Genomic DNA, 15,593 nt, shown 5'->3' on the forward strand with positions numbered 1-15,593 from the left:
AGGATCATCAAGTACAACTCCTGGCTCTACACAGCATCAATCAAAAGTCTATTTAGTTGCTTTCAGGCACTTTGTTCTGGATAAACCTGATCTGCAAATTTCTGTATAAAAGTTCTGAATGTAAATTTTAATTACATATTTTTCCAATTTTTACTTGTAGGCTTTTTTTGTTTTTTTTTTTTTTTAAAACTAAATCCCGTATTAAATATGACACAAACTTCTTCCAGTAATTTATCACAAATTTAAATTGATCTTGATTTATTGTTATTAAAATGGATAAAGAGTTGACAATAAATTTTTAAAATAGCATTTGAAAAAAAAAAAATCAGACCTTTCTAAAATGGACAATAAGAAAGATCTCGGTCAGTAGAATGTCTTGCTGAAATGGTAAAATAACAAAATCTCTGACTTTCCATGAACTCTGGGAATCAATTATTAATACGTTAATGTGTTAACAGAAGTAAGATGTCCAGATAGTAGCGTAATACAGCCAGTGCCGGTATGCAAAACAAGTTCCAAATTGTGTTCTCAATTTCAGAGAGAATTCAGCTCAGAATTCCACAGAATATTTTTCCACCATTCTCCTGATGTGAAATATTATATTGTACTTCTAATAGTTCCCCTAAAATTTACTATGTCTACTAACAGAGCAGGCAACTATCTTGTGTGGAAGGGTAATCAGTTTTATTCATTACCATGATGTGAAAAACAAAAAGGCAGAGGCAAGAACCTGAAAGAATCACTAAAAATAAGCAGAAGGGACCAGTTTATTTTTCATCTTGCAACTAAAGTATGTAAAATGTTTTAAAGATGAAGCCTAAATGCAATTCAGAGTATGCAGTGTTCTGAGTCTCTTTGAAATTATCTATCACTGTATTTTTTATGACAGTGGCTATGTGCGTGAGAAAGAAAGATTGGCTAAGAAGTGACATATAGGCTGGCAACAGATCCAAATGTCATGATGCTATCAAAAAGATATAATGAAAACATCTTTTCCAAGTCAGATGGGGGAATACAATGGTGATATGAAGCCAAAAAAAAAGAGAAAAAAGTAAACAGTTCTCACTTAAAAAAAAAAAAAAAAAAAAAAAAAAAAAAAAGTTTTATGACTTACAGAATTGAACAGAACTGAGAAAAGTATCATACTTCGGCTATTACATAATATTGATTTTTTTTTTCTCTTAGCTTTTGTAAAAATTAACTGAGGACAATACAATTTAGTACACTGCATTTGAAATCACTGCTTGCCATTTCACTTATTCTCTCTGCCACAGTGTTTGAGAGAGACTTTTCTAATGCTTCATTTGCTCTGGTCTTTGCTATGAGCTGCTTCAAGCACAGAACAGGATCAGTGGATTGCAGATGAGATTTGAAAGGGTAGTTTAAATTCTGCTTAAGTTACAAACTTTTAGCAACATAAGTGATAGAACCTGAAATTGTTACCTGGAACAGTTGGCAATTTCCATCGTTGGTCCTTCACATAGCCACCCTCCGCACTGAGGAGCTGGACTGTCACACACACGGGTCCTGCAGAGGCAGGAGCCAATGCTGGCACCATCCGTGTGGCTGCATGGTTTCCACTGTGACCATGTTCCAAAATGTCCATCCACCGTAAGATTCCTTGTCTAGGAACAAACACAACAGAAAGACCAACCTGAGGCCTGACAGCTGCTTTGTACAGCCTCTTAATTCAGAAGTACATGGAGGTAAAGCTTGCGGTCACAAACAATAAAAGCCTCTAATGGAGAGGTATAGCTTCCAGACAGTACACTTCCCTTGTAATTTCTACAGCTATAGGATTCCTACCACCTCCTACTGATCTTGGTCACTGGATGTCACCATGTAGCAAAAACAATAATTACAACTAAGTGTTCCCTTTCATAACCCTGCTTGCCTACTGTTATTCAATAAAAAATGTATCTTACTTTCTCGACTATCTTCTGCTGACAGCGTTTCCTATTTCCTAAAATTTGCCCATAATTCGGAACCTGGATACCGACTGTAAAACAACATGTGAAAGAATTCTTATGGAAACCTGAGTCTGGATCAGAAGAGGCAGCAGAGGATAATAGCCTAGGGTAAGAAAAACAGCTGAATTAACCACAAATTCCCATGATGAGTATCTTTATTCGACAAAGTTTTTGTGATGCATATGTTTCATTGCATCACTTGAAAAAGGTTAAATGTGCTTTTAAATATGACTTTCTCTAAACATTAGAAGTAATTATGTTAATCTATCATAAAAACATTTTTAAAAAGCCTAAGTGCACCTTAGTCTACATGACAAACCAGTTTTTTCCCTCAAAAAGAAAAGTTTTTTACCCTGTAATTTCTACAGCTATAGGATTCCTACCGCCTCCTACTGATCTTGGATGAATGATGAATTCATCTCCATTTACAAATCTAGGCTTTGTACCATTAATTCTTTTAGCAAAATGTTAATCTTTACTAATTCATGATCATAAGTAGAAATGATGGCAACATTATCACTTAAATGCTAATGGATTTGCCATGTTTAATTGCTATAATTTCGCTTTCGGTTAAAAAAAAAGTAACCATAACTCATTATTTCAAAGTTCTGCTGACACCTGCTTAACAAAAATAACTCACTGACCTTTGCTCATTCTGAATATACAATACAAAATACTTATCTATAAGTGACAAGTAAGCTCAATCTCTCTTACACCACTGCTTTCATCAGCAGTTTGTAAACCAGCAGTGAGAATTCCCCAACACAATTAATCTCAGAGATATGAAAATATATTTCCTGTTTTCTATTCCTATGCTTTGCCAAAGAATGTTTACTGTTTCACTTACAATTACAAACTAAACCTGCAGTTGTCTACAGTTATTATCATTAACATGAAATTGTAGGGAAAGGATTCATTAAACTTGGATGAAAGTTTGATCTCACAAGCAAATATTGATAGCAGGTCTCTCCATAAGTAATGCCTCCTATTTATTTTCCATGGAAATCAGAACAGATACAAAGAGCACAATAAGTCTATTTGGTAGAGCAAATTCTCAACTACAAAAAACTATTTTTCAACCAAGTCGCCACCACTAGCGATGCATTTTTACCAGAAGAGCCTGCATGCAGCACTTGTAAAAATGAATCAGCAAAGGTGACCCAATGTTTCACAGCTGTTATAACAGTGTAATTACTAGGAAAATGCTGCCCACACAATCCATCTATCATTGATCCAAACAGATGGAGGTCAGAAAGTGTCAAATTCAGACCATATAGTGGGTGTGATAGAAGAGTCCAGTCAAGACTGACAACGAGCTCCAAGGTCTTCAAGTTGTAAGTTGTATGGGGTCTCGAGTTGCTGTGTTGCAAAAAAAAAAAAAAAAAAAAAAAAAAAAAAAAAGGTGTTGTCTTCTCGTCTTCTTGCTGGCCTGACTCTGGAAGCTTAAAGCTTCAGCTTCATCGGTGTCATGATGTAATGGTTGGAGTTGATGTTTTCTATGGGTTCCGGGAAGTCTAGAAGGATCACCCATATCACTTTTCCTGCTGAGAGCTGCGTCTCAAACCTTTTCTTCAACAGGGGAATTCATATGTTGCCACTCCATGGATTGCTGTTCTTATTCTGGCTTGTAGTGGTGATAGCACATCTTGTCACCAGTAATGATGTGATCCAGGATATTGTCACCTTCAGCCTTGTATTGATTCAGTAGGTCCTGTCAAGCTCCCATGTGGTGTTCTTTCTTTGCCTGTGTGAGCATCTGTGGGACTCACTTAGCACAAACTTTGTGACACTCCAACATCGCCACCATTATTTCCAACACACTGAAACTGATACAGAGCACTGTATAGAGTCCTCTGGTTGCAATATGCTGATTTGTGTGGATGAGCTGATTGAGACACTCTTCATTTCATGGTACAACAACTGTGTATGGCCATCCAGAATGTGGCTTGTCTTTCACTTCCCTGTCGCCACTGCTGAAACATTATCCACCACCTCACTGTGCTCACATCCACTGTTTGGTCTCCAGAAAAGTTTACCAAGGGTTGTTCAATATCAATTTTTTCCACATGGAGGAATTCATTGACAAAATTTTGCTTCAGAGGCACTTCCATGTTAGATGGCATTTTGTCAGACTGCCCACCTGCTGTTATCTGTCACATGGCAACACAATGTAATGGAATATTGGCAGGGAGGTTCAACTTCTACTGCCATACCACCAGCAGCTACCTCTAATGTCATAAGCCAGAAAAATAAAAAAAAAAAGTGTTACTTTCAGAGCAGCCCTTAGGGAAGCAAAACATAGATCATGGACGTTTAAACCCTTACTAGAATTCATACAAGACCACTGCTCGTTAACCATTCACAATCTTACATGGTGAAAGTTATAACCAAACAGACAATTACAGCTGTATTTTCCTGTCATGGATATGCTCTGCTTTCCCTCTATATCATTCTTTATATGTCACCCTTTCCTTTCTATAACTACCACTACATCTTCCATTCTAATTCCCCCCATATATCCATCTTGGTATAGAGCCTCTCCGTACCCATCTTGTCTCCCCATTTTGTGCCTCTGTACTCTGAGGAAAGGTCACATCTTTAGTGACCTCACCCTTAAATCTGTCACACACTCTATGGTTTGAAGCAATATTGTGTACGATTTGGTGACTGTAGAGTATTTCCTGAAACTGCTAATGCAGTCAAGAATGTTCCCATACATGTACTGTTTTTCCACGTGCACTGTTTGCCAGAGCTGTGAAAATGAAGCCATTTCACATTGTGTATATGAATAAAATAAAATAAAATAAAAATCATTATTGCTTTTTACCTTGACTGTAAAAGCTCTCTGATCATGTCAGCCTATTTTTAGTGATGGATCGCAAGAATTACCATTGGAAAATATTTTGGCAAAACAAGTAACAAGATTCTTCTTTACTATAGAAGTTAGATGAACATTAGATGAACTATTAGATGAATAATAGCAATATCTGACCAACTGGAAAAAGCTCAAAGCAGATATGTGTGCCATAGCATTAATTACTATCTATCCGCACTCACAATTGGTGTACTCATGCCAAAAATACCCTCTTGAGTATTATAAATCAAACTCAGACAACTAAAATAACTATACTTCTCACAAATGATCTTCAAATCTAGAGACACAATACCACAGATGCTAAGCTACTTCTCTTATAGACCTCTCCCTGCCCTATGAAATGCCAATAAATATTAATTACAGCTTGACTTGTATATCCTGTGAAAAAAGCATGTAAAAATTCGCTGAAAATAAGTATTTGAAAGCAATGAACAAAACTGTAATAAGTTTAGTTTGCCAGTATATACTGTTATTTCAAAGGGAAGTGTGTAGTTCTCAAATTTGCTCAATACAGTGTTATTTGCGGTTCAAGAATTTAAGACAGTAATGTGGTCAAACAATTATGAATTTCAATGACCAGCTCTAAAAATTTTCTTTTCATATGCAATCTCAATCTGGTAATCTCCAAAATTCCTTTTGAGCCTGGGTGAATCTTTTAATCTCTGATACACAGAGCAAATCTCAGACCTGTGGACAGATATCTGAGCAATTTTTTGGTGCTCCCCTGCTTTGACTAGAGTAGTCAGATACCATGCAAGTGTAATACAAAGATATTAAATGTTTTTCTGGTTGAATGGGACAGAATTGTATTCTTTCTTTTTAAACTACTCATCCCACACCTTCCACCTCCTCAGGGCCTCACATTTTATATTGCTTGAAGAATATAAGGGCCAATGCCAGAATTCAAAGACTAAACAGTATCAGATTTCTCCTGCATAGGCCAACCAACTAGCCCATTCCAGTAATCTTTCCTAATACACCAACACTACTATACCACGAACTAATCCTCTGTATAACCACATTTACTCTGAAAGATTACTGCAGGGAGATATGAGATACTCCATGCACCTTGATCTGAATATACTCTGTATCACATCTAGTTACTTGCCAAACAAGGAAGCAAGGACTGGATTCACGGCTAAATTCAAAGCTTCTGTAAAACAATGGCCATACGTAAATTACCAAGTGGAATGCACATGAATTGAAAATCTGGAAAATAAAACAGCTGGTATTGAAGACATACACCATCCATATTTTATGGGGCCTACTGTGGACCGACTCTAGCTGGATCAAACGGATAAAACTGGATTAAATGGTCAGTAGTAGCTGGAGATCATTTCTGGCTTAATTTCATCTAAAAATGATGTAATGCACTGCTTTACAATGTGAGTTAAAGAACAGTTCCTAATGTGAACTGAAAAGCCAATGCAGATGAATTCAACGTGATTTTTTTTTTTATTAGATCACCTAGAGCGTAGATGCATAGATTCAAGCAAAATGCTTGAAAAATTACTCTTTAATGTCAAACACAGTCAATTAGAAAACGAGTTAGTTCTCAAGGATCTCAAAATCAGTGTTGTGACTTATTTCTACAAGATGGCTGCAAAAAAAAAAAAGTAGAGATTGCAAGTGGAAGGTGGAAGAACTTCACCGAGCAGTGTAGATGTTACAGTGAGCTTCTAAGGCACAAAGAGAATAGGACATGGGTGCCATATAAGCACAAACTCAGATACATGAGCTCCAGTGGCAAGTGGGGACAAATTCAGGAAGCCCTTACTACTGATGAAAGCTGGATTGAGTCCTAAAGACTCTCTCTTCACAGGCAGAAGGCAAAGAAAAAGTAAAGAGCACAGTAATACAAGGAAGATCTATCTTAATCCTCTTTTTTTTTTTTTTTTTTTTTGTAAACATGAATATTTAAACAACACTAAAACCATATTAAAAAAGAGAGATCTAAAAGTACTTTGTTGTTATTCATTTTATATTCAATTCAATCAACATATTTTTAAGAGAAGTGTAAAGCCATTATAAATATTAACACAAAGTTTATAACAATTATCACTCCTGTTCTTTATGTGCATGAGACTTAATTTTTCCAGCCCACCTCTCCAATTCACTGATATTGAAACAAGTTACATGGCCTTTTATAGCAATTATCGCATCAATGATAAAAGACACTGTGACACTAGCAGTTAAATATCGTAGAAGTAGAAAAGAAGAAAGATCCTCAAAATGTGTACCACTAAACTTAGTGATTAAAAGATCTTGCAGAATTAATGACCATCTCTAACCTTAGTGAATATATGCTTTCAAAATGGGAATGCAGACATCACAGGAAAAAAAAAATGACTGTCCTCTGGAAAAAAAAAAACAACAAAACAACAACAACTACAAATAATTTGATCTTATTAGTATAAATAATTTGATAAGAATTTGAAAAGAAACTGAATATCTTGTTCAAGTCTAATGGGAAGGCCTGTGGAAAATGATGTTAAGTGCAATATTGTGAGCTTGAGAAATCTCATGGCAGCTCACTTCCATGAGATTCACGTGGAATCAAAAGTTTTAAGAGATAAAAGAATGTATTTGAACTTACTGGACACACAGTAATGCTTTGCTCCCACTGACTCATGCTCAGACTTTCTTCCAGAGTTGTGCATTTCTTCATCACCATGTCCCAGCCACAGTAAGGATCCTGGGATCCAATGCATGCGCTGTGAATGAAAACCAGTAAGAAGACATGAGCACTCATCCTTGTCTATATTTGCCAAAGATCCCTGAATGACTACATGGCATCTCTTCATATGCCTTAGACCCAAAACCGTGAAACTGATCTCTATTACGGCATTGAACAGATAAAATGATTAAATGGAGAAAAAAAAATTAAAAGGCCAACACAAAGCTAGTATTTCTTTCAAGTTGAAACTGATTTTCTGACAGCAGGCACAGTATCTAGACAAGAAATATTGCATTGTACTTAATTGCTACAGTTACAGCAATTCATAAAAATCACGTTGCTTGCTCCAAGTAAGGAAGATTTCAGAAGTTCATAAGCTTTCCCATCAGTTTTAGAATTACAGTTATCATCACTGATAGAAATCAAATGATGTCTGCTCCTTGAAAACAAATCAGAAAATTATCTGTTTTATATTTGTTTATTTGTTTGTTTGTGTAACTCCCTTATATATATATATATATATAAGCTGTGCAGATGACAGAACACTGGCACAAGTTGCCTAGGCAGGCTGTGGTGTCTTTTCCTTGGAGATTTCCCAAATTGACCTGGAATGGACCTGTGCCCCCTGCTCTGAGTGTCCCTGCTGGAGAATGGGTTGGAACAGTTGGACGCAGAATTCCCTGCCAGCCTCAGCAGTTCTAAGGTTCTGCCTTCCCAGATTCTGTGCTTTCTTCCAATAAAATACTGATAAAAGACTGATTTATTAATGTCCTCACATGCTATTCTATAATGATATCATAGAGAATTCTTAGTGCTTATAAATTTTACTGAATTAGTTCCTACAGTACACGTGTCAATATGGATAATACTATGTGGCTAAATGGTTCCCATTTGCAAAATGGGCCTAGAGTAAGAGAGAAAATAGGAGAAGCTCCTTAGATGCCTCAGGCTGCACATTTCCAGCCAGCTATCTAGAAAGAGAGGGGAACAACTGATGCAAATTACAAAGAGTTTTAAGTGCCTTGACTGTTCAGTATTGGCAAGACAAGATGTTCAACTTATCTCCTGTATTGTAATGAACATTTCTGATGAAATATGTTTCCTGAAAGAAGAATGCAAAACAAAGATTAAGGCTGGGATAACTCACAGTTAGGAACATTAGCTGTGCTATTTCTCAAAGTAGAATTGCTCACTTTTCCAACTTCACTCTTCCTTTATGTAAAGTGTAATATTCCTAAATGCATTTTTTTTATTTATTAAGTTAAACATTTAAAAAGCTAGTATTCTTTCACATAGAACTACACTTACTCTTCCTGGTAGTAAAAACGATTGAGATCCACAGATCAGAACAGAATCCTCCTCCTGACTGAAGTCATGGTGTCAATAACACCATTAGTTAATAGGGAGCACCCACTAGAAAGGACTAAGACACACTCTTGCTCAACATCTACCTTATAACACTGACTGACACTTCACAGTATTCAGGTTGTGAAATGAACGCTTTTTGGACAGAATGGTGGGGATGGCCTCAGCCACAGGGCTTTCTGTTTAGCATTGCTGTCTTCCTGCAGCCTCTGAGCAACTTACATCACCATGGTGTTCCTCTCCCATAGCACCCAGAAGATCCTTCTCCCACTCTGCTCTCAGATCTCATTCCTCTTTTGCATTTGTTTCCACATTCACCTCTACCTTGACTTCAAAGCCACTCAGTTTGAGGCCCCGGAAATGGAAGACTCAGATTCCTACCCAGGAATCCTGCCCATCATTCACACCATTGTATCAAAAATAATGGACTCCAAACTTCAAGGTTAGTTTCCTGTAAAACTTCAAAGAAATAAAAATGTCCCATAAAAAGGTTATAGAGTATTAAGAGCTGCAAACAATTCTCATGAGGAAACAACTGGTGTGCAACAGAGATTGCTGTAAGCTGAAATACACAATGAGCTGGCTTGATTACCTAGCAGTCCAGTATGTGGTATATTTACAGAATCACAGAATTGCAAGGATTGGAAAGGAACACAAGAGATCACTGAGGTTTCCTACAATAGGTCACGCAGGTAGGCACCCAGACAGTTCATGAATGCTGTTCCAGTTCTCCTTACTATAAAGACATTCTAATGCTTCCTAATTCAAACTTTGAGGTCATTGCTCTTTGTCCTATCACTACACACCACTGAGAAGAGCCTGACCTCATACATTGCCTCTCACCTTCATTTGGATGTTTATAAACATGTATCATATTGTTCCTCAGTCTTCTTTTCCCCAGGCTAAGGTCTCTCAGCCTTTGCTCATAAGGGAGGTTCTCCAGGCCCTTAATCATCTTTGCGTCCCTCCATTGGACTCTCCTCGGGAGATCCCTGTCTTTTTTGAACTGGGGAGCCCAAAAGTGGACACAGTTTTCCAAATGTGGTCTCATCAAAGCAGAGTAAAGGGGGAGGATCATCTCCCTTGACCTACTGGCCAAGACTTTTTTAATGCACCCCAGGATACCGTTGGCCTTCTTCATTGCAAGGGCAAACTGCTGGCTTATGGCCAATCTGTTGTCCAACAAAACACCTAGGTCTTTCTCTGCAGAGTTCTTCTTCTGCAGGTCAGCCCTTAACTTGCACTGATGCATACATTTATTCCTCCCCAGGTGTAGGACTCTACTCTTGTTCTTGTTAAACTTCATCAGGTTCCTCCCTGCCCAACTCTTGTGTCTGTCCAGGCCTTGTTGAATGGTAGCACAACCTTCTGTGTGTCAGTCTTTCCTCCCATCTTTGTATCATCAGTAAACTTGCTGAGGGACTCTATCCCTTCATCCAGGCTGTTGATGAAAATGCTGAACGAGACCAGACCCAGCACCAGCTCCTGGAGAACACTGCTAGTTACAGGCCTCAATGTTAAGACCATTTTAAAATAAAAAACCTTCCAGACTTGCTCTGTCTAAAAAAAAAAAAAAAAAAAAAATACAAACGCAAACAAACAAACCCAGTCTATTTAACTTCTGTTCTCAGAGAACGCACTTGCCAAGTATCAAATGATTAATGAAATGGTCTCATGAAATGTGAGTTGCTTTAAGCATGTCAGGTGATTTTTAAGAAAAATATAACAGTAATAGTACTGAACTAAAGACTCCTCACACTTTTAAAGCAAAGAAAAAGCATGAATTACATCATGACGTACAAAAACCACATGCCTTCTTTAAATTTTTATTTCTAATATTACAGCTTTAAAATAATATCCTTCTAATAAAATCTGAATTGCAAATGCTTAGTTTTATCCATATGGTTTTTTTACAATTTCACAGGCTAAAAGGAAAAGACGCGTTCCTTTTCCCTCATCTGGCTGCTACTATTAACATATTGTGAACAGCCTGCAAATTCTACCTGTTAATCAAAATTTCTTCTTGTTGCCAAAAATGTGTACTTACAATATAACAAATACATGCATCAATCTTATACTTCAAAGTGTTGTGACAAAAATCTCAGCTGCAGCAAAATGTAAATGCCCAATTTGTCTCTGATGCATTTTGTGGGCCAGACAGATAAAGACACTTTCTGCAAAACCTTTAGTTTTCAGAAAGACTAAAACATAGGTCAAACTCATATCTGCAGAGCTCAAATTGTTTCCCTCTCCAGTGGAAGACCAACATTCCATTTTGAGTGAGGAAGATTTTCAGCTGATCCTTGTCTCACTGTTCTTCTGATTTTTATAAGTTCACACCAACTGAAGGTAACTTTGTAGTGTATCAGATACCAGAAAAAAGACTTTGAATATATATTTAAAAAAGTGTGCATATCATCTAGTCTCACAGAAGATTATACCTTATCCAAATCTGAGAAATATATAAGCACTTTTATTCTCAATATTACTTTGGATTCACCAGTTCAAATTTGAATCTCAGAACTAACTTGAGGCCTAATGCAGTAGCTTGTTTCTCTGACTTAAACTGAAACCAGACTTTTATATTTTGAAATAAGAAATTTTGAAATAGCCAAAGATAACTATACTGGATTTAGTATTTCAAAACAGCAGGTTCAATTCCATGTGGAGGCCTCTACTCTTCTAGACGTATTAGCATCTAGTAATAGCTTGGAGCACTTTATTGGTTCTATCTTGTATAATATTATTATATAGGAATAATTATTCTACAACATAAGGATAGTGACAGTGTCTTGTCACAATGAAAACAGGTTCTCAGTGAGTGTGAGAATACTGCTGGAGAAGCAACACAATCTCCAAGACGAAACACAGGAATGTAGAAGTGTTCTGAAGACTGAATCCAATAATCTTGTTGGACTTCTAGGAACGAAATAAATCACAATCAAATTTGCATTAACTTTTATAGCTTGCCAGTTAATCCACTACCTCTTTTAGTACTTAGCTGCTAGTTATCTTTTGCATATGTACAAACTGCTTAGCTGATGGTTAACCAAGAAGGCAAAATACACGTGACAGACTACAATGGAGAGAGCAAAGTCATGGTCACAGTAGAATAGCCTTGATAATATTGATTAGCATAACAATCGTGTGACCCAGCAATGTTTTAAGCATCTAATGCGAAAGTGAATACTTAACAGTGCCTTTTTACACTAGAGAAGTCACTATCTGTGAAGATTTCAGACGTTGGTATTTTTTTATTTATGCATAACTTTAAAGTAAGTTTAGATTTCAAGTCTTTTATGTGCATGAAACCTATCTTCCATCAAGAATAACAACCTTGATCCTTGCTCAGCAAGACTTTGCAGAACATCAGGTTGATGCAACCTTTCATTGCTCCTACTTTTAGACCTGATGCACTGAAAACTCTAGTACAAATTGTAATGTTGACTGATTTGCCTCAGAGATTACCATCATCTGAGGCTGCTTTTGAAGGCTGCAGATGCCAATAAATAAAGTTGACTGGCTCTTTGTTTCAGGGTATAAAGTTTTTCCCCTTATTATGCATCTTATTCCTTACTACAGATTCAATGGGATTTCAAAATAAATATCAAACACTGCAATTTCAGTGATTTTAATAGTTATCTGTTCATTATAATCATTCTATTTAACTCATATTATAGTTAATTAGAGGTAGTTATGCCTAATTAGCAGGAATACAAAATTCAGTTGGATTTTATGCTTGACCTACTCAGCTCGGAAGAATTACAGGGAGCTGCAAAAATTCTTAGAGCAAATATTATCTCCAGCAAATAACTCTGCTGATCTTCATCACATTTTGTTGAATATGTGAATTGCAATAGCTAAGTGACAATAAAGTGGTCATATATGAAGGATTTACTCCTTCCAAAGGCTGCACAAAAGTGAACGCCAGAAAAAAAAATCAGATTTAGTCTCCAAATGTAAAACAACATTTTTCAAGGGTCATTACTAATAGTGCATGTGGCAATAGAAACCTACTGGAAGCAGGCAGCAGAGCAGTGAACTGGTAGAATAGGTCTGTCCTTGACCAAAGAACAGTATCTATCAGGGCAGCACCATGTAGCTGAGAAGTATGGAAGCATCAACTAGAATATCCATTACAATTATGTGCTGGAGGAATAAATTTACATGGATATATGAATTAGCTAAATATGTACAGCATATCAGAGCAGTAACTAAGCAAACATAACAAACTGTGAATAAAGCAACAACAATATGCTTTAGAAGCATGAAGATAAAACAAGGAATAACGAGATTAAAAGCAAGAAACAGACGATCACAAGGAAATTATCTCAACATTGAGATAATAGCTTGTGGAACTGATCTGCATTGTCTGAAAGACTTTGCAACAAGCCCAAACAAAAACATTAGGAAAGTTCAGACCATAAGCACTCTACGTCAATAGATGCAAAAAGACAGCACAGATAAGCAAGCACGTCTTCAGTCTTTTGGTATTTTAAGGGTTTTATTTATACACAAGCATGGTCTACTTCTCAAAAATTATGTGAAGTAGGTATTAAAGACTGCACATGCCCTTGATCTGTGGAAGAAACTCTAAGCTGTTATTGATGGATGTTCAGCATGTAGCCTTGGTGCAGATACACATCTCCACGTGTGATAAATGCGAATATAAAAAATTAAAAATAATAAAAAAAAAGTCCCAAGGCATTTTTCTGGGGTTTTCTCTCTTTTCCCATTGCTATAGCGTAATAGTTGGCAACACATAACAAGGATATGAATATTAAAACATCCACCAAGGCAGTGACTATGTTTGAGATGTTTTATTAACTAGTGAAATTTATGGCCCCAGGTATGGTACCTTCACTCTTTCCACATGCACAAAAAAAAAGGTAGCCTTGAAATGCTCCAGCATGACAAGCCAGGAAGAGCCTAGTAAAGTCATGAGTAAATGATAGGTGAAAGAAAGATTAAGTCTGCACTATCTAAATGATCTGAGTCCCCGTGATGGATGATAAAACGATGTCTCACTTCATCTAGATCACAGCTTTCTCCTTTCTCACTGAACAGAACTGGAATTGCTGGTGAGCTTTTACCAGGAAGATAGCACAGATGACAATCCACTTGGTGCAATGAATATTTAATTATTCCAAGCAGAGTGATTTAACTACAAAAGAGATAATTGAAAAACCCCACAAGGAATAATTTTATCTCCTCTGAGTAAGTCATTCCAGTGGAAGATGAGGATTCACATTCCTCAGGGCAGAGCAATAAACTTTCATTTGAGCAGGATTTGAGACATTTAACTACTGTTCTACTCAGTAAAATGGGAACAGTACCACACTTCTTTTTCTTTTTTCTTTCTTTCTTTTTTTTTTTTAAAGCTCTTAAACCTCTAGTCAATTAATCTCTACTGCTCAAACATGAAAAGGAATGCCTTGCCTCCAGCTGTGAATGGGGTTTATGACTTGAGGCAGCAGTTCTTCCCAGTGAGGGCAGCAGCATATTTTTGCCCTGTACTTGGGGTAGCCTGGAGCACCTCAGGATAGAAGCTGATAGAAGCACATATACCAGAGATCTTGCAAGGCTTCCACACAGACAACTGGTACTCACAACCCTGAATTTCAGAGTTCACACATCACTAATAATGCATGTACAGAAAACGGCTCCAGCCTTCAAACATTTCAAGAGGCACTGTAGGTTTCATGTGAACACGGAGCACACAGAATTTTTGAGCTGTTTATCACTGCCACCATGAGTACACAGTCTCTAAGAAAACACAGGATACCAGCCTGGTCTCCCTTGCTGAAACAAACACATATGCTTATGAAAACATATGCAATATCTTGTACAAGCAAAATAGCATAATCTTGTTATATGAAAGAAGACAGAGAAATACAAGAATGTATGATTAGATCTTTTTTCCTTCTCCAGACAGACAGACATGCATACACAGAGGCCCCCCTATTTTCTAATACACAATGGCTGCTCTGAAATTAATGCCTCCTATTTTAGTATGTTGACCCACAAATTAGAAGGAACGTTGGTGGTATGGCAGTAGAGGCTGAACTCTCCCACCAGTGTCACATATTGTTGCTGCTCAACAGATGGGAGCAGAGAGGCAATTTGACAAAATAGTGCCTGACACAGAAGTGCGGATATCGTGAAACTGAATTCCCCCATGAAAAAAAGACATAGCACCTACTGACATTCACTTATGCTGAATGTTTATGGAGATCAAACAGTGGATGTGAGCACAGTGAGGCGGTGGGTAGTGTGTTTCAACAAGCAACAGTGGGTCACCTCTGCTGGTGCACATTTGCTGGTGCAAAAACAAGCGCAGCATGCAGGCTCTTGTTCATTGCGGATGAAAACACACAGCTAATAGTGACTGTGTTGAAAAATAGTGTTTTGCAGCTGACAATTTGTTCTATCAGACAGTGTTACTTGCTCTTCATATCTGTTATAGTTTCCATGGAAATAAATAGAAGGCATTACTTTCAGACTGACCTATGCCAAAGTCCTTCACTTAAGAAGGAAACAGAAACATATTCTGTTAAAACTGGCTAAATCGAAGGTAAAACTTGGGCCTATTTTGGCTGCTAAATTAAGCTAAAGCTTGAGGTACAGACTTGCCTGAAAATTTTTCTTAAAGTGAGCTTTGCAGGACTTCCAATGGAGCTTTCAGTATTATTTTACTAGAAAACAC

At 37.1% G+C, this 15,593-nt stretch overlaps 1 protein-coding gene across 7 annotated transcripts in view; it reads right to left on the reverse strand.

Annotated features, from left to right (window-relative positions):
• Positions 1-15,593, reverse strand: part of SEMA5A (semaphorin 5A) — a 315,938-nt gene that overhangs the window by 76,804 nt on the left and 223,541 nt on the right. For all 7 annotated transcript variants that reach the window (XM_042809111.1, XM_042809115.1, XM_042809110.1 and 4 more), the window contains 2 exons: positions 7,442-7,559; positions 1,444-1,625 (listed from right to left, as the gene is read on the reverse strand). In XM_042809111.1, coding sequence (XP_042665045.1) covers positions 1,444-1,625; positions 7,442-7,559 — 300 coding nt within the window. The remainder of the gene's footprint in view (positions 1-1,443; positions 1,626-7,441; positions 7,560-15,593) is intronic.

This window comes from Centrocercus urophasianus, unplaced genomic scaffold (assembly GCF_019232065.1).
Source record: "Centrocercus urophasianus isolate 14NV4802_14NV808 unplaced genomic scaffold, USGS_Curo_1.0 seq_11, whole genome shotgun sequence".
Lineage (NCBI taxonomy): Eukaryota > Metazoa > Chordata > Aves > Galliformes > Phasianidae > Centrocercus > Centrocercus urophasianus.